At 43.7% G+C, this 18,602-nt stretch overlaps 1 protein-coding gene across 31 annotated transcripts in view; it reads right to left on the reverse strand.

Annotated features, from left to right (window-relative positions):
* KALRN (kalirin RhoGEF kinase) overlaps positions 1 to 18,602 on the reverse strand; it is a 640,493-nt gene that overhangs the window by 264,518 nt on the left and 357,373 nt on the right. For all 31 annotated transcript variants that reach the window (XR_004989615.2, XM_036447859.2, XM_036447857.2 and 28 more), the window contains 2 exons: positions 17,701 to 17,875; positions 4,149 to 4,344 (listed from right to left, as the gene is read on the reverse strand). Coding sequence is in view for 30 of the 31 variants with exons in the window: in XM_036447859.2 (XP_036303752.1) it covers positions 4,149 to 4,344; positions 17,701 to 17,875 (371 nt within the window). In the remaining variant the exon portion in view is untranslated. The remainder of the gene's footprint in view (positions 1 to 4,148; positions 4,345 to 17,700; positions 17,876 to 18,602) is intronic.

Consider the following 18,602-nt stretch of genomic DNA (forward strand, 5'->3'; position numbering starts at 1 on the left):
TCCCATCAACCCCAGAGTAGCTTCCATTTTGGAAAAACACAGGCTTTTCCTTCCTTTTACAACATAAGTAACATTATTGGTGGCCTGTTATTTTTACCTCCATCTATTTCACCCACAATGATGTTCAACCTGATGATTCAGCCAGTGTTATTACTGAGAACTTGCTGAGGGCAGGACACAGCCCTCTGCCTTCACTATAGCTGCTGCAGAAGCTACAGGAACACAAGTGACCCCAACCAAACACACTGTGTGCTGGAATGCTAGAGTAACACATGATCATCATCAAGCTCTGCGAACCCCTGGCCATGTTCAGGAATTATCTCACTGCATCCTCACAGTGACTCTCTCTCGGGTTGTTATTCTCATGATCCGTATTTTCTAGAGAACGGTGAGGCTTAGAGAGAGTCACATGCTCAAGGACACCCAGGGAGTAGAGGGTGGAGGTGGGATGCCAAGCCTCTCCTCACTGCACCTTAAGCTCTACGCTTATGGAGAAGAGTGACCCCCAAAAAACTTAATTTATTTTCAAATACTGTGGTTGGAGTACATTTTAAGCATTACTGCCACAGACTCCAGAGATGTTTTCACTTCAAAGCCTTGCATAAGGAGAGAACTTGAAGCTGTGATTCAACCACAAAAGAAACATTATCCACAGGGCACATGGCTCTTGTCTTATTCATAAGGTCAAGTGTAACAGTCGCATGGCCAGGTTACATTGGACAAAATACCTGTGGCATAACCAATGGTGATGATGGAGCTGCAGCACGGAAAATGAGAACTTTATGAATCAAGGTCCACCTGCCACACTAGACAGAAGAAGAAAGTAAGCTCTACAGAGGGGGAAAAAAGCACTTCCAACTTTTGATGGAGGAACAGGACCCTGAATTCAGCCAGCATCTCCCTCCACCTTGACTCTTAGCAGCAAACACCTCCCACTTGAGACTCAGACAGACACCGCTAATGTGAGGAGAGCACAAGGAGCAAGTGAGGAGAATGCTCCTGCTCTGTCTTCTTTTCCCAAGGCTGATGCCGATGTAAGCAAAGGCTTCTGTTCTGGTTAGAGATGTTGGCACCCAGGGGGATTAAGTAGAACTGACTCAATGTTATATTAATAAATTTCACACCTGAAAATAAGTGTATGGAAATTCTCTACTTCCATTTTCTCCTACAAAACCAAAGTATAAGCCCTTAATTTAGCACGAAGGGCTAAATATCAACCAAATTATTAATTTTGCTTATTATCCTTTTCCCCCCTAACGTAACAGTTTATTTTATCTTTAATTTAAACATAGTTCATTCGATGTACATCATACATGCCCACGCCCCTTATTGCCTCAGTCCTGGGTCTCTCAAGTCCTACATCCTTTGGCCTCCTGGGTCCGGCTGGGTCCATCCCAACCTCCCTCTCCCCACTCCCAGCTCTGACATGACTCCGCCCTCCTGTCCCCCAGCCAGAGAGGAAATAGCTGCCTCCTCCGCAGGACCAGGCTTTCTGCAGCAGAGTGAGTGTCCCTGAAACCCCGGGGTTCATTCCCCAGGAAGCCTCCTGGGCTATGGCAGACTGAGAAGTTAGATGCGGCAGGAGCAGGGGAACAGCCAGTCCCAGCAGAGAGGCCTGAGCAGGCCAATGCAGCCTCTCTTGACAAAGCTCATTTCTAGAACAGGATCCTGTGGGGGTGGGAAGCCCATCTGCCTGGGGTGTTTCCACCCACACAGCCCTCATGGTTAAGGTGGCCGCCAAGTACAACTACCTCCCCAACCCCCACATCTTAAGCAGTCTTCAGGGACTGCCAGCTCCCAGCAGATTTTCCTGTTACCATGGATACCTGGCTCTTGGCACAGAAGTGGGCTTCTCCCAGGTCATGCCAGAACCCTGGTCCTAAGTGCCACAGGTTTTCAGGCAGACAAGCTCCCTCCTGCCAGACTCATCAATACTGAGGGATGAAGACGGAACATCCCTGAAGGGCGTCTCTCCCCGGGCCTCTCTCCTAGGCACCGTGTCTGCATTCTCTCACGCTTCCTAGGCTCAGCTGGAGAGCCAGCTATTGTGAGCATCATGAGGGCAAGCCATAGGGTGAAACCCTGAGTCCAGAGGAAGGATCACAGTTTCCCCCATTCCCTGATAAGGCCTTTAAAAAGGTACAGGCTTCTCAAACTGTCATGTGCACACAATTTACCTGGAGATTTTGTTAACAGGCAGATCCAGATTCCTAAGTCTGGGATAAGGCCTGGAATTCAGCATTTCTAATCAGCACTTAGCAATGCCAACAGCTGGTCCAGGACCCACACGATGAGTATCAAGGACCTAGACTGACAATGGTACATCAGAATTATCTGGAGGGCTTTGAAGTGCAGATTGATGGGCCCAACCCCAAGAGTTTCTGATGTGATAGGTCCTAGGGATGGGCCTTTAAACTTGCATTTTATGAAAAAATATTTTTTAATTGTTATCTATCTATCTATCTATCTATCTATCTATCTATATAGAGAGAGAGAGGAAGAGAGAGAAACATCGAAGTTAGAGTGCAACATCAATTGGCTGCCTTCTACACACTCCCTAGTGAGGATGGAGCCTGAACATGGGCATGTGCCCTGACAGGGAATCGAACCAGCAACCTTTCAGTGCATGGGACGATGCCCAACCAACTGAGCCCACCAGCCTAAACTTGCATTGCTAACAAGTCCTTGAATGCTGCTGATGCTGCTGATCTGGGAGCCACATTTGGGGGTCTCCTGGGCATTCATTTCATAGATATCAGCTGTTGTGATTTAACCATTGCATGAAAAGCAGTGGTCCCATCTGAAGAGCTTTTGCTGATGCCCAAGGCCCATTCAGAGGTTGTTAAATCAGAGCAGCTCAGGCGTGGGGCCTGGGCATTGTCAAAACAGTCAGCAGATAGACTACAATGTGGATGATCCATCTTGGGGCTGTATGATGAGGAGGCACAGTCTGCAATCCTCTAAACAGACCTGTTCTCAACACAAAGGAAAATTCAAGAAAATGTCCTGCTGACCAAAGCGAGTAGAATTTACTAGGTGTCTCTCCTCTGGTTAGAAGTGAAGTTCCTTTGAATGCTGGTATGTACTCCTTCAAGTCCTTAAAAGAAACACAGTATCCTAAAGTTAAGTTTGATTGTTAAGATCCACCTAACAATCTGATGCTTGTAAATATTCTTCATGATCAACAAGGATATGGACCAACAGTATTTTAAAGAGTTGGTGAGCTGAGCCTGTGTCTGCCCCCTCTAAGAGGGTAAGAAACCTGAGCCAACAAGGGTGAAGGGGAGAGGGGAGGAGGGCAATGGGTGGGTTTGGGTGTACAGGCCTGGGTTCTAGCACTCCAATGGTATGTGCTCACATGAGTAGTTTCTTTTTCTAGGCTCGTTGAACTAGGGACTGTGATGGTTTCCTCTGTTCTAACAACAAAGGCCGGTCTGGAGGTATAGCAGTCAGGTTGCGTGCATTTCTGGGGTAGTGAATAAATCCCGAGCAGAAAAAGAAGTTAAATCTGGGTAACTCAACCATGTTTTTTTTTTGAGGAGTTATAAAATTATACAACCTTGCCATAAATTTTTATCAGCACTTCTTACACTCATACACAGACCAGAGATAAAACACAGGACTCTGAGAAGCATGGACTGGAGACAAGGAGCCAGCCCTGGGGGTGGCGGACAGGGCATGAGAGAGTGTGTGTGTGGAGTTATAGGGGGTGGAATAGCAGACGTCTACACATTTGAATAGATTCACAGGGATAGCTGATTGCTTTTGGAGCCCACCTGGTTTGTTTTTTCAGGCCACCATTTATTTATTTATTTATTTATTTATTTATTTATTTATTTATTTATTTATTTAGAATCTGTGCTAATTTCTATCACTGGTCCCCCTCCCCCCCCCCCCCATTCTCTCCACAGCATCTGGAGAGTCTGGTCCTAGTCCCATCTTTATCACAGCCTAACTGGCCAGCCCCACACAAGTTATTTCAGCTCTCATGTTCATTTTTTTCTCCTTTAAAATGGGGGCAACAATCGTTCCTTATACCCGTAGAAATGAAATGAATGTACAGAGTGGAAAGGCGCATTGGAGTCAGCTGGTGTTCTTGTTTTCACCACCTCCCCGCCAGGAGAACAAGGCTGGGACAGGTTGCCTACCTGAGGCCTGGACCTCCATGATGTACTGGTGCAGGTCCTGGCCCTGCTGGATGACCTCGAAGGTCATGTTGTTCATGGCCAGCTTCCGCTCCGTGTGGCGCTGCAGCCGCTGCTCTGCCAGCGTCAGGTCCTCCGTGTTGAAGTCGTTCATCTGCCGGAGCAAGTCCTCATTCCAGGCATCGAGCTCTGCCGTCACCTGTAAGGAAACAACCCTCAGTCCAGGCTTGCTGGTCCACGAGGCTGCTGAGCTCATGGATCCCAAGCATTGTTAATGACCTGACTCTCAGATCAGTCTCAGCTTTGCATCTCTTTGACTCTTAGACTATATTTAAGCAACATGGCCACACACTCATGCATGCATGCTTTGAATGTGTGTTGCATGTGTTGTGACAGCAGTGGAATAGCAGGAGATGTTAATATGATGAATTGTAGTTTATAAAGTGTTTAGTACTCCATCTCGTTTGAGTGCAATGCCCTGGAGAAGAGGACGCTGCTCCCTCAGTAAGATGGAATGCCGTGTGGAGTTCACCCTGCTCACAAGGGGCAGACGCGAGGCTGGAGCTCAGGGCTTCTACTGACTGCAAAGACTTTTTCCACCACACCACACAACTACTCTAACACATCTCATTGTTGGGGAGTCCTCAGAACTTAAGGATTACATCTAGCTCTTTTCAAGAAATAGAAACTGAGGGCTGGAGAAGCCCAGTAAGTGGCCTGAGGCTACACAATCAATGAGAGCTGGTGTCCATCTAAACCGGGGTCTTTTGTGTGGGTTCTCTCCCTCTATTACAAAGGCAGACACCTGGAGATGGTGATTGTACAAGGGGAAATGTGTAGTCCAGCTACAGAATCCAAGCAGATTATACTCTACTGAAAGGCATTGATGAATAATAAACACTGACGCATGCAATGAATGGAAACTTTGCTTGACACTTCTGCTCATGTGGCTTCCCCTCACCTTCTCTCCAACAGATGATTGCCCAGAGTCCAAATCCTAACTTCCTTTGCAAATGCTGCCATCATTCCCAGAGCAGGAGGTCAGATGTACCGAACTGGGTGATAGTTCCACTGGGCATGTGAAGCAGGTAGAAACTTTTCTAACATGGTTTCCAGGTCTGCTTTCCTGTGCTGCCCCCTCAGCAGCCCCAGGAAGGCAATGGCATAGGGACTGTCACCCAGTTCCCAGAAGAGAAAGTGAAAGCCTCATCCCGGATGGAGCAGCCAAAGTCTGGCCCAGGCAGCGCAAGCACACCCCCAGAGCCCAGCTGAGTGGTTTTCACGATGCTGGCCTTGCGGCAGCTGGCACTCAGCATTCCCTCCCATCACCAGGAGCTGCAGTTTCCGCAACATGGAGACAAAGGGAAGGAGAAGCCCAGCTGGAGGAGCGGGAGGTGGCACTCTTCCCTCTGTGTTGAGGCCATGCGACACTGGTTTCCATTCTTTGTCTAACAGTAAGACCTTTCTTCATTGGGAGTGTTCCGCTGTCTTTGCCTTAGAGGTGGGGGAACAGTAAAAATACCACCTCATGCCCCCACATCTTTTCAGGTCAACTAAGGGATCTATTGGGCTCAGTAGGCAAACCTCGTCTCTGCTTATCGTGGGAAGCTTGAGGGTCAGGTTGCCAGACAAAACAGGTTTTTGTTGTATTCATCTTTGAAAAGTACTTCCCTCTCTAACTAGAGAAAGAAATTAAATTGAGAAGACAGATAAATGACATAACTTATGAGATGATTTATAAATGAGTAGGCTTACATAGACTTATAAGTGTTTTTCTTCTTGTATGTAAAAAGTTAAAATATAACTTATAGACAATAAAATACACATATAGGGTGGGGCTAAAGTAGGTCTACAGTTGCTCACAAGGAAAATAATACAATAATTAATAATAATACAAGATTAAATCTGTTTTGTGTACTTTTGCCCCACCCTATATTTTAAGCTTTAATTCAATGCTATGCCATCACTAAAGAAAATATGAATCTTTCCATCACTCCAAGGAGTCCACTTGTGCCCCCTTTCTGTCAGTTCCTGCCACACTTCCTCCCACTCTGGTACTGCTTTCTGATTTATATCACAGATGTAGCTTAGCCTATTCTTGAATTTCAAATGAAATCACAGTATATACTCTTTTAGGTCTGGCTTCCTGTGTCCAACACATTGTATTTTAGATGCATCCAGGTTGTGTATACCGGTAGTCCATTCCTCGCTACTGCTGTCCATTGTACAGATGTGCCACAATTTGTTTAACAAGTCTCTGGCTGATGGATTTTTGGGTTATTTCCTGTGTTTAGCTATTATGAATCAGGCTGATGTGAAAGTTCTTACATAAATGCCTCTATGGACATAGATTTTCCTTCCTCTTAGAGTTACCTAGGAGTGCAATTGTAGAATCATAGGGTAGGTCTTTGCTGAACATTCCCAATGGGCACGTATGAACATTCCAATTGCTCTACATCCTCACCATCACTCGATATTATGAATCTATTTAAATGTAGGAGTGTGTGAAGTGCTATCTCATGGGTTTAGGATGACTAATGATGGTGAGCACATTTTCATATGCTATTGGCCATTTGTATCTACCTTTTAAAAGTGTTTTTATAGTCTTTTGCCCGTTTTTCAAAAACTAGGATAATTATGTTTTGATTATAGATTTGTGAGATTTTAATAGGTGTTTTATATAAGCCTTTTATCAGGTAATATATTGAAAATAGCCCAAATAAAATGTTTAGTCCATTTCTTTGCCTACAAATTAAGAGAAATTAGAATAAAACTAAGACAACAAGCATGAAAGGAAGAGCCTGCCTTCCTTTCCCATTTTGGCTTCTGTTTTGTTTCCATAAATCAGAGTCTATGAAAGGTCTGTGTGCTGTAGGAAGATCCCAGAGGGATCCCAGGGTCAGGATCTGTGGAGGGAAAGGTCGAGGTCCCGAGGAGGAACAGAGCAAGACAGAGGAGTTTGTTGGGACAGAGAGGCTCAGAGGTCTGGTATCTTGAGAATCTGCATCTAAACCAAATGTGAAATATGTCCACATTCTATATCCGCTGTTTCTATATTCTTTTTCTCCCCTTCCCTATCTTCCTCCACCCTCACCACCTGACACCAATAAATAGAGGGCTGGAATCTGTTATGAGGCCTGAAGACTATGAATTCCAAGGAACTACTCAGCAGAACGCCTGACTCCTAAGCTGCCCTTCCTGTATTTACATGCTCTTTACTCTGTGTCTGACTCTCTCTTCGCATTCCACGCACACACTGATGTTCAGAGCCTGGTAATGGTCTGATTTGTGTCATTCTTTTTCCTGGTTAACTTGCGTATTTCTAATGTTTACTGGAGTTTAAATTAGTCTCTTTTCGATAGGGTGTCCCCAAAAATGTATACACACATGTGAGCTAATAGCTCAGTTGATGTTTCTTTCTTTTCAGATTTAACCGATTGCAATTCATAATTATTCAAAGTGTGTATACATTTTGGGAGATACCCTGTATTTCCTATTTGCTCAAGGAATGTTCTTTCATTGAGTTCCTCCTCTCTACTTTCTTTTTGGGGTACAAGGCTGGCATATAACAGGCACTCATTTATTTTTTTTAAGAGACAAATTTGTTTTCAACTCTGATGCTTAATACTGCTAGCTTTCCAGCCTCATCTAATGCACTTGCTACATGAACTGATCAGTGAGCTGCTTCCCTCACTGACCCTGAGAGTCAGCTCTGCCCTCTCCAGTCTCCCTCCCTGGTCCAGTGGCTTTGAATTGCCCCTCCTCTCAGTCTGTTCAAGTTCTCACTGCCTTCAAAGTAACCTCTCTGGCATGAAATGACCCCTAGACCAGATGTTCATCCCTGGCTTATCTCATCGCATGGGGCAGAAGCTAGTTTGCCAATACAGAGATAAGACTCTGCAACGAAAAACTGGCACTGGGAATGAATTCAGTGACTTAACTCCATTTGGAAAAGAAGCCTGGAAGAATCTGTTCAGGGCAGAAACTAGGGCCTGAACCAAATAAATGAAAGAACACAAGGTGCCCACAGGGAATTCAGCTTTTAATCGACCTATTTTGCTTTCTCCTTCCACTCAATTAACTCCTTCTCCGCTCCTGGCCCACTCACTCTTGGCTCCAGCGGCCTCTCTCTCCCTGGCTCCTCTGAATTAATTGGCGTGTTAGGGTACAATGACCTCTTTGAGAGCTACATTGGCAACATTTCTATTCTAACAACTGTCTACTCTAGAGCCACGGCCATAAGGGAAATCAGAGAAGGAGCTAAACAGAAATTTGTTTATAAAGGGTAAGAGGCAGTGGGAAATGGGAAGGCTCATACCAAAACGAAGCCCAAGGCTTTCCTGCCAGACAAGATTCACTGAACCCAGCATTCTGCTGCCAAAAATTAACCCCAGGGTCTTGGCTTAGCAGCTGCCTTGGGCTCTGGTCTCAGGAAGCCCTCTCCATTGGTTCCTCCCATTTTCTGGGTCTTTCCCAGTATTTCTCTGTAGAGAACACTTTAGCATCTCCTGTCCCAATGTTTTATTCTATACCTGCCTGTATCAAAACCCACCTGCCCCTTCTTCCCACTTCCTGTGGTCTATTCCCAGCAATTCAGCTCTTTGTTATCACGTGCAAAGTTGGAAATCTCACTATGTAGTCATTTTCTTCAGCTCATGATAATGATTACAATGGAAAAAAGAAATTCTACCTTGTGCCTGTATTCCAGCGTAGACAGTGTGTTAAGAATTTGACTAACTTTCTTTTATTAAATCCTCATAGCAACCCTGGCAGGAAACTAAGACACAGAGAAGTCAGTTCATTTTCCCATTGTCACAGAGCTGAGCATCCAACTACAATACATACAAAGTCCAGTGCTCTTGACCATGGTGTGATATCAACAAGGCTGGTCCAAGAACTGATTGTGAGGATAGCTTTCTTTTCATTATTCTCATTTCGGAGAAGTGCCCATTTAATCATTCTCCTGTTTTCTTCTTAAAAGAAAAACAACTTTCATGATAACTCCATTTTCTTTATTTCACATGGACCTTTTAAATTAATCATGTGTTCCTTGAATAGATCAATAAATTGTGTTTGTGGCCATTTATAAATGCCAGGAATAATTTACCCTTGCAAGAAAACACACAGCCTTCCCCTATAGGATATTTTTGTTTAAGAGTTTGGTTATGTTTTGTGTGTGTGTGTGTTTTCAAGCTAGCTCTGCCAGATCACTTAGCATAGAGGTAATGCTAACCTAGCTAGAAGTTTCTGACCCCTTAGAAGCATTTTTCATGAATAGGAGACACATCTGCAATATGGCATTGAGGTCTGAGTGGTGGGAGGGGAGAAGCAGCAGACGAAAGTGTAGCCTGCCCCAGGCAGAGCAGGAGCAATGCCTTTGCTTCTCACAGCAGCTGTGTGAGCACTCAGGGGTTCCCAATGTGACCTGGAAACCCAGTCAGAGAGAAACAATGGGGAACAATATGATGGCATATTTAACTGCTTAAAATATGGAAGCAAATACAGATATAAAAATATATTGTGAATAATAATAACAATGCCAATTACAATGCATTAATTGTTGTTTAAGTGTCGGGAGCTTTACTAAACATGTTCTATGTATTAACTCATTAAATCCTTAATAACTCTATGGCCCCCTAATTATTATTCTCATCCCCATTTCTATGATGGGGAAACTAAGTAACTTGTCTAAGGTCACACAATTAGTAAAGTTGGTGAAACAGGGGTAAGCCCAGGTAGGCTAACTCAAAACACTACATACTTGATGACTGAGCCATAATGTCTCTCAGCAAATGGTGCATGTATGTTTATATATGTGTAATATATGTATATGTGTATAGCTATCCCATATGTTACATACATTAAAGTCCAAAACCATGCCAACTAAGTGGGAGAAAGGGTCCATTTAATTGTGGTGAGATTGCTCTGAAACTTGGACTATCAACTGCAAAATGAGCATATTTCTGTTTTATGATATCATTATTTTTACTAGGATGAGAAAAGTGAGAGCTAAATATTCTGCACTGACCTACACATTGTGGGTGGTAGGGAAAGACATATTGCAGTGAAAGAAACGGTCCATTACATGGAAAGAACTATTTATCTATAATGAGTTTGTATATTGATATAGATTATCACTATAAAACTAAAATAAGCTGAATTGCCATAGTCATCTATCCTTCTTGTCTAAGAATATAATGTAAAATTCCTTTCTGTTAATTGATTTACAAAGTGATGAAATCAGTGAATGCTAATGTAGATTGTTTTAAAGGTATATTATACCATTCTCCTAATTTAGAAATATATAATCCGTCTAAAGAGTTAAAGTATTTTATGTAGCTATATGAAGATCTTTGGGGGATATAACAAGAATTTTCTGGAAAAGCAAAAGGACTTGGCAGGAGAGAAATACACTCAGTTGTTTTTCTCTTTTGGCAACATAATGTAAGAACATATTGCAACATGCCGTAGTTGATGAGTTCCAATGTTCAGCTACCTAATTTCTATTTCAATTGTATCGTTTGGATAACTGAATAAGTTTTATGACCAATTTCATGTTCTTTTCTTCATTGTCATCATGATTAAAGCTAAGGTCTCTGAAATAATCATGTCTGATCTTGAGTGGTTATTTTGTCATCTTTGCTTCTTCATCAGTGAGAGGCTTGTGGGAATCCATTCTGTTTTCTAAAGACCTCCCTCTATTGAAGAGCTCCTACAAGATCTATCGTTCACTCACTCCAGCGCTTATGCATAGCTCAGTGTCAGACTTATTTTCTCCCCTGCAAGCTAAACTCCAGTACTGGAGCTTACTTCGTGTCCTTCTGCTGAATGCCCTGCCTCCCTACCAGAAAGGAGAAGCACACAGCAACTGAACTCGGTAATGTGACCTGACTTCAGGTCTTGGGCCCTAGACCCACCCCATTTCAGAATGATATGAAAGTTTCCATCAGGGATCTTTAATAAGTTATTAAAACATGTGATTTTCTAGAATAATAAAGCTGTATGAAGAATACTTAAATAAAAAATGAAGGTGGGAGGGGAAACCCCAATGATCCTAAAAAATCAATTTGATACCAGTCTAGAGGAGACTATCAAATAAATAAATGTTTTGTGCAGAATCTGGTTTACTTTAGAGTATATATTCTGTATTTCCTTCTCAAAGGATCTGCACACATTTAGAAAATGCTACAGTGATCCCTAGGAGGGACCCACAAAGGCTAGTTGCAAACAGACCTTGTTTTCTCTCTAAATACAGTTACTCTGCTGGTGGATTTGCAGTATATTACCCACACGAAGAACAGCAAGGCTTTGCAGATTCTCGCGCTGTATCAAGGAAGAAAAGGTTCTGAAACTGACTCGATGATGTGGCCCTTCGACGACTCAGTCGACAGAATGGCTGTGCAGCTGATAGCTCTGTGTCATAGGAGAACAGTGAAGCCCCATCTAACCTGGTAAATATTTTGAATGGCCAGTGTTATATCAATAATAAATTAAATGTATTTTGATAGCCTGAAGAACTGGGCCAGCAAAAAAAAGAAAGAAAAAAAAAAAGGAAAATTTAAGAAGGAAAATATATAAAAAGCTTTCATTTAGGTTAGTAAGAAAATCAGCATGTTTGAAGCAATTACCTTGAAAAGACAACCAGCAACTTTTAAGAGCGCATAGGCCTAGACAAGACTGGTGACGAAGTCATTGAAAAGGCTCCTGTCTCCTGGGCTACACCGGGCAGTGCCAGCGTCCTGAACACACCACATGAAGGTGTGTGTCTAGTAAGCCAGGCGCAGATAACTCGAGTCCCTCTGGTAGCAGATGACCAGGGGAGCCAGGTGTCTGGAAACCGTGTCACATCCAGAAAGAAGTAAATAAATTGGAAATATGTACCACAGAGAAGGGCTGACGATGAAACAGCCATCAAAGTTTTACAGTCAGAGGGGACTGCAGAAATAACTTACACAATCCCAACATTTTTCAGATAAAGGAACAGAGGCCTATGACGACAATTTTTAAACATTTTCAGGCTGCCAAATATAATAAAAGATGGAGCAGATTGGTCCTGTTTTTCCAGAGAGCAGATCCAGGACCAAAGTGTAGAATGGTGAAGAAATTCTGAGCTCCCTCTTGCCTCTTCTCCTCCTCCCCCCTCCCCCCCCCAACCCCCTTCTCTGAGCTCTGGAAACAATCTGGAAGAGGTTGGGGGACATCCTCCAGGGATGTCAATCCTGGCCACCAACTCGTACCTGTCCTCTAGGTGAGTTCTCTTTGGGAAACCTTCTGTGGGCAGCCTGACAGAGGTAGGCATTCCTGCCTCTGTGTTCCATCAAACCATGAGCCTCTCCCTTTCATAGAGTAATCACATAGTACAATGGTTGGGTTCCTGTTTCTCCTTAACTGGTCCCAATGCCAGGGGCTATATCCTCAATGCCCAACATAGTTTTGGGTACACAGTAGGCACTCACTAAATGTTTATTGAGTTGAATTTCTATCAGATAAAAGGTTGACTGAGCAATCTCTTTCAAATATAAAATGCTAAGGGAACCACTGCATATAACCAATTGAAGAGTTGAGACAACCAGTAAATTAAAATCAGTTTGCTCTCCTCCGGGCAGAATTTTCTTTTCTTTTTAAAATATATTCTTATTGATTTCAGAGAGAGGAAGGGAGAGGGAGAGATTGAAACATTAATGATGAGAGAGAATCATTGATTGGCTGCCTCCTGCACGCCCCCTACTGGGGATCCAGCCCACAACCCGGGCATGTGCCCTTGATTGGAATCTAACCTGGGACCCTTCAGTCTGCAGGCCGATGCTCTGTCCATTGAGCCAAACCAGACAGGGCCAGAATTTTCTTTCTTGAAGGCCATTTTTTCCCCAGCCTCAGCCTGGCTCCAACTTGTCCTAACATGGATCCTATGGATTTAGAGCTGGCTATTCTATTCCTCACTCAGGTTAATTTTACAGATTGATTTTCAGGTGCACTGAGCAAACTTTGTAATTATAGAGATTTAAAAGGAAGACCATAACTGTGATCTATTTTTCATAAAGTCACTCATGTATAGTATCTTTCTTGGTGCCATTTCTAGTCCTCTCCAGTGTAGGTGAGCCCCCCAGAAGATGCTGAAGATTATCCATAGATAACGGCGGGAAAAGTTCTCTGTCTATACATATATATGTTAAGTTATGTTATTGACATGCATACTATTAGATCAAAGCAATAAAAATAATCGGCCATTGCCCTGAAATTTCACTGGCAGATGGAGTCTGTCCCATCACCTGGGAGATGATGGGACAAGGGAGGGCTCCTCAGGGATAGGGGGGTGGGGGAGCGCCCCACTGCAGAGGAGCTGACTGTGACTCATTTGCTCAGTTGCTTTCATCACGTTTCAAATTATTGTTCTTTTCATGTGTCCAGTTAAATGGACTGATCTACTATCTAGTTTTAACTAAACTAACCTTCGCAAAAAGACACATGGCTCAACAAGGTTCCTCAAAGATGGCAGCTTGCAGATAACACTAATCATTAAAGCACAAGAGAACTTTGAACTCTTTGTCGGCCACATGATGGGATAAAGAAACACTGACAATCTAATCAGATCTGTCAAGAAACCATGCCAAACACATAACTGGAAATGATCCAGAAGAGAATTTGAAGTATGGAACCACAACTTATAATGAAGAAGCGGAACTTCGCCCTAAGGGCACAGTGAGTTTTGAGATTAGTAGTCAGTGATGTAAGTCGTGTATAATTTATACACTATTATATATGCATAGATAGGGGGGCACATGTTCAAAATTACTTTAGTGAGAGGCTGCGTAATCCAAAGAGTTTGGAGACCACTGGACTGTTCTTGCTTCTAAAAATATATTTTATTTCTCTCTGATCATTCTGATTAATTGTAGAACACTTGCAATGCACAGAAGCATCAGAAACAAGAAAATACTACCCATATTCCCGCCATCACAAAATAAACATTACTTGTATTTGGTGAAGTGTCTCCTTTGTCAAAACCATTTCATATAAAATGTTTTCCACAGAGGGAGGTTGACCCTCACACATGTGTCAAACACACGGCCCGCGGGCCAAATCCGTCCCGCCAGGCCTTGCAATGTGGCCCGCACCGCGCTGTCATCACTGCACTCCGCTGCGTTTCCATCACAATGACAGTTTATGACTGTTCAGTAAACCATTCGGCCCGCGATTTAGGCTGGATTTTAGATTTTGGCCCCTTCTCTGATTGAGTTCGACACCCCTACTCTAGGAAAAGGCTTTATAGACCATCTATAGCGTCTAAAAAGGTATGGCAGGAATGCAGCTGCAGTCCTGGTTTTTGAACATGTGCTGAATCCCTTTGGGAAGAGTTTCTCCAAACTCTTATTGGCCATTCCCTATGGCCTCTTCCCAGGTTACACTGTGGGAGCCATGGACACCTTTCTTACTGGCAGGCGGAGACCGGTGCAGCAATTTCTATACTCCCTTAATTCTTTTCTTTCTTTTTTTTTTTTTTTAAATATATTTTATTGATTTTTCTTACAGAGAGGAAGGGAGAGAGATAGAGAGCTAGAAACATCGATGAGAGAGAAACATCGACCAGCTGCCTCTTGCACGCCCCCTACCAGAGATGTGCCCACAACCAATGTACATGCCCTTGACTGGAATCGAACCTGGAACCCTTCAGTCCGCAGATTGGCTCTCTACCACTGAACCAAACCGGTTTTGGTCTCCCTTAATTCTTAAATTAATTAGCCCATTTCAGCCATCAGTGATATGGTGAAGGAGCCTGGCTTAGATCTCCAGATGTCGGGTGAGCAGGCCTGCTCTGATTTTCTTGGGTAATCCCCAGGAATTCAGAGTATGTCCATAGATTCCCTCTTTTAGCGGGGAAGCACAGCTTTGGCCCCGCAGTGACAGCCCTGCCTGCCTTATGTCAGCGCCCACACGTCTCATTGCAGAAACCACCCTCGGTTTCACATTCTGAAACTTCTCTGGACATTTGCTCTTCATCCCCACAGAGAAACACTACCTGGAATTTGGAATAATCTCATCACCCTTTAAAAATCACTTCTGACAAGCTGACTCCAAGCAGAGCTTTTCCATAGGGTTGGCAGGATTTCCGTTTTTATCTAGGATGAAATGCAGCATTTCCCCCAAGGTCTGGGCCACATCCCAAACGGGGAACAAGACCCTTTCACTGCCTAATCCAGAGGGTGCAGAGCCTCATCGCCATATTTCTCTCTCTCATTTTATTCAGCCCTCATACCATGGCTCCCCTTTTTCTCTGCAGCATCCACAGCCAGCTGTCCAAGTTGTCCGGGATTCAGGGTGGGAGGGGGGTTTTAGTACAGACAGAGACTGATGGATGCAAATCCACAATTTAAATGTCAAGCTCCCCTATTGCAACATTTAAATAAGATCCATTTGATTTACAGCTAGCTGTTTGGGTTTTTTTTGTGTGTGTTTTTTTTTAAGGATATATATATATGTGTGTGTGTGTGTGTGTGTGTGTGTGTGTGTGTGTATATATATATATATATATATATATATATATATATATATATATTTTTTTTTTTTTTTTTAATTTTAATTTTTTTTTTTTTTTGCATAGACTTTGGGTTCTTTTTCAGGAGTGAAAATGGATTTTCCCAGAATCACTGCCGGCAAACACATCCTTGTGATGCTTCCAGCTGATGTCAGGTGTGAAGTCCCTAGCAAAGTGAAGAAAACAATGAATTCTGGAAATAAATCAGCAACCCTGACCTCAAAACCACAGCCGCCTAATGAAATAACATGTAAACACCCAACTCTCAGTTGGTTTCCTTCCTTTTAAGCATTTTTTATGTAGACCCGGACTGACAGGAGAGTAAATAAAGAACACAACAGCAAAATCGCCATGCCTGCTAATGTGGTCCTCCCTGGATGTGTTCACATGTGTTCACTCTCTACAGGCGAAACATACTGAGGAGGGACCATGGGAGTGCCTGGGGCCTACATCACTGCAAGCGAATGCAACCTCTGTTTATTTCTGTGAGTTTCATTCCCAATTACCAAAGACTCAGAACTCACAGCCCTCTATCCCATCTTTATTGCCTTTGTCATCCTGCCTCTATGAAGTTCACTCTATTCACTCTTTTCTGCGTGACAATATCTCTAATTTTCCCCTGGCATTTAAACTGTTCTTTCAATATATGTTTAATACTACTTGACACCTGAAATCCTTTTGAGTGTAGATTCAAAATAAACTAAAAATACAAAGCACAAGTAAATTCAACTAAATTTATAGAGTGAGTTGAAAGGATAGTTTAAATCCATATTTAAAGACTTCAATCTTTTCCTGCCCAGAAGGAACCCTTAGAGCAGGAGGAAATCTTGAAGCAAGAAACTGCAGTGGCTTCTGGGGAGGCAGGAGTGTTAGGTTTATGAGAAGAGAAAGAGGGTAAGAGGAAGCGACAGGAAGGACTGCTTGTCGTTCACAGCTTCTATTCTAAATATAAACATTTTTGGGGTCAGGATTGATTAAAAAAAAAAAAAAAAGGCAGCTGTTGACAGAACGGTTTTCTGGCCCTCTGTGGGATGGGATATTGGAGCTCTCAACTTTAACCAAGGCATTTTCCTTCCAAACCCATTCCCAGGAAGTTTCCACAGTTATTGTTGGAAAGATCAGTCCCAGACTCCCAGAAGCCCCAACTGGGAAAAGATGGTAGAAATGCAAAGCAAAGTTTTATAAAGGTGAGTAGAGAGCTGAATTTCCCTTTTGCCACGCCAGCTGGAAGCAAAGAGAAGACAATGCTTTTAATCTAACCCTCTGCCTCTGAGGGCAAAGCACTGGAGCGTCTGACACTCTCCACACCACAGAAACCCTACTGCCCTGGCTTTAGTTACTGACTCAAAACAAGCAAGCAAGCAAGCAAACAGACAAATGGTGGATATTGTTCAGGGCTGACATTATTAACAAGTATTACGAAGTTATATTACTATACCAGAACACCCAATTCTGACCTTTCAGAATGAACCGAGGAGTCCACCAAGTAGGCTGAGCACAGACTTACCTTCTTAATAAACAGGAAGCAAACTGAGCAAATACAGGTCTTCCTTCCTGTGGCTCCCGGCTTCCTGGATGTCACACAGATGTCAGCTTATCTCTAACCTACAGTCATCAACTGAGAAGATCTAATTTTAACACCTACCTACTCAGGACGATAAGAATTCCAGGACTCTACCTCATGCCCCATACAGAGCTCCATGGCCTTTCAGGAACCAAAGTACTGAGCGTCCAAAGCACAGCAACCAAAACCTCCTCAAGGAAGCTGTCCCCAGACAGTAAAACACAGCTCTACCGGGCAGCAGAGGTGAGAAAGATGGAGGAAGATAACAAGGCGGAATGAAAACTTGTTGACTTCTATAAATGCATCCTTGGTGCAAAATCCTTCCATTCTCCTTAGGCTACATGTCCTTCCTCGGCCCCGAGGCAGTGCCCTTGGCCAGGCAACAGGCCATTGGCAGGCCTCCCAGCGCTCTCCATGGCCCCTTCCCACTGCCCCTCCTGCCCCCCCGCAGGCTCTACCTCGATGGTGTACTGCTCAAAGATACGCAGCTGCAGGAAGATGTCCAGCTTGATTTTCCGCTCATGGAAGAGCTCTTCCATCTGCACCTGCGCGTCGTCCAGCTGCTGCAAGACCGACTCGATGTGGCTGATGGAGCTGCTGTGGGGGGTCTTGTTGTTGGACACGGCCGAGTCCCTGTGGCAGAGGGAGAGAGGAGGGAGGGGCCTTGCATATTAGAAGTGATAGAGGAGCAGGGGGCCTTCCTCTTCTGAACAAGGTGGATGGGAATCAGCTGAGTGACTCAAGTGACAGCCATTTATCAAACGCCTGCTGAGAGCCAGGCACCATCTGCTTGGTGGGTGAACCAAAGACACATGCATCCTCTTTAGGGTTCACAGCACAGCAGCTCCTCTTGGAGAGCATAAACCATTGGAGAAATGGGATTATTCGATGCATATGCGTACTCTAATTTGTACAGTTTTACACACACTCATACATATACACATGCATAAGAGTAGACACATTAAACACAATGCATAAGAGTTGACACATTAAAGACATAGAATAAAAAACTCTTCCTAATCTTACTTCCCAGGGTTGTTGTTAAAGTAAGACCATGACTGCCAATATTATTCACCCACTTTTATAATGCCATGCCAGGTTACAGGCTAGTGTCCTCACAGAGGCTCCAAGCTGTAGTTAGACAGCATGGGACTGGAGGCTGTAATCCTGGAGTAAGTCCCCTCTGATACACATGGGCTAGTGGCCTTGAAAAATGACCTCCCCGAATCCCAGTTGCCTCCTGTAAAGTGGACTTCATAATCCCTGCCCTGCTCATTTCATAGTTTGTTGTCAAACAAGACAGTGTATGTGAGAGTGTTCTGTGACCAGGTATGTGTCCTGTGACCATACGTGCTCTATG

Source organism: Pipistrellus kuhlii, unplaced genomic scaffold, assembly GCF_014108245.1.
Source record: "Pipistrellus kuhlii isolate mPipKuh1 unplaced genomic scaffold, mPipKuh1.p scaffold_m20_p_2, whole genome shotgun sequence".
NCBI lineage: Eukaryota > Metazoa > Chordata > Mammalia > Chiroptera > Vespertilionidae > Pipistrellus > Pipistrellus kuhlii.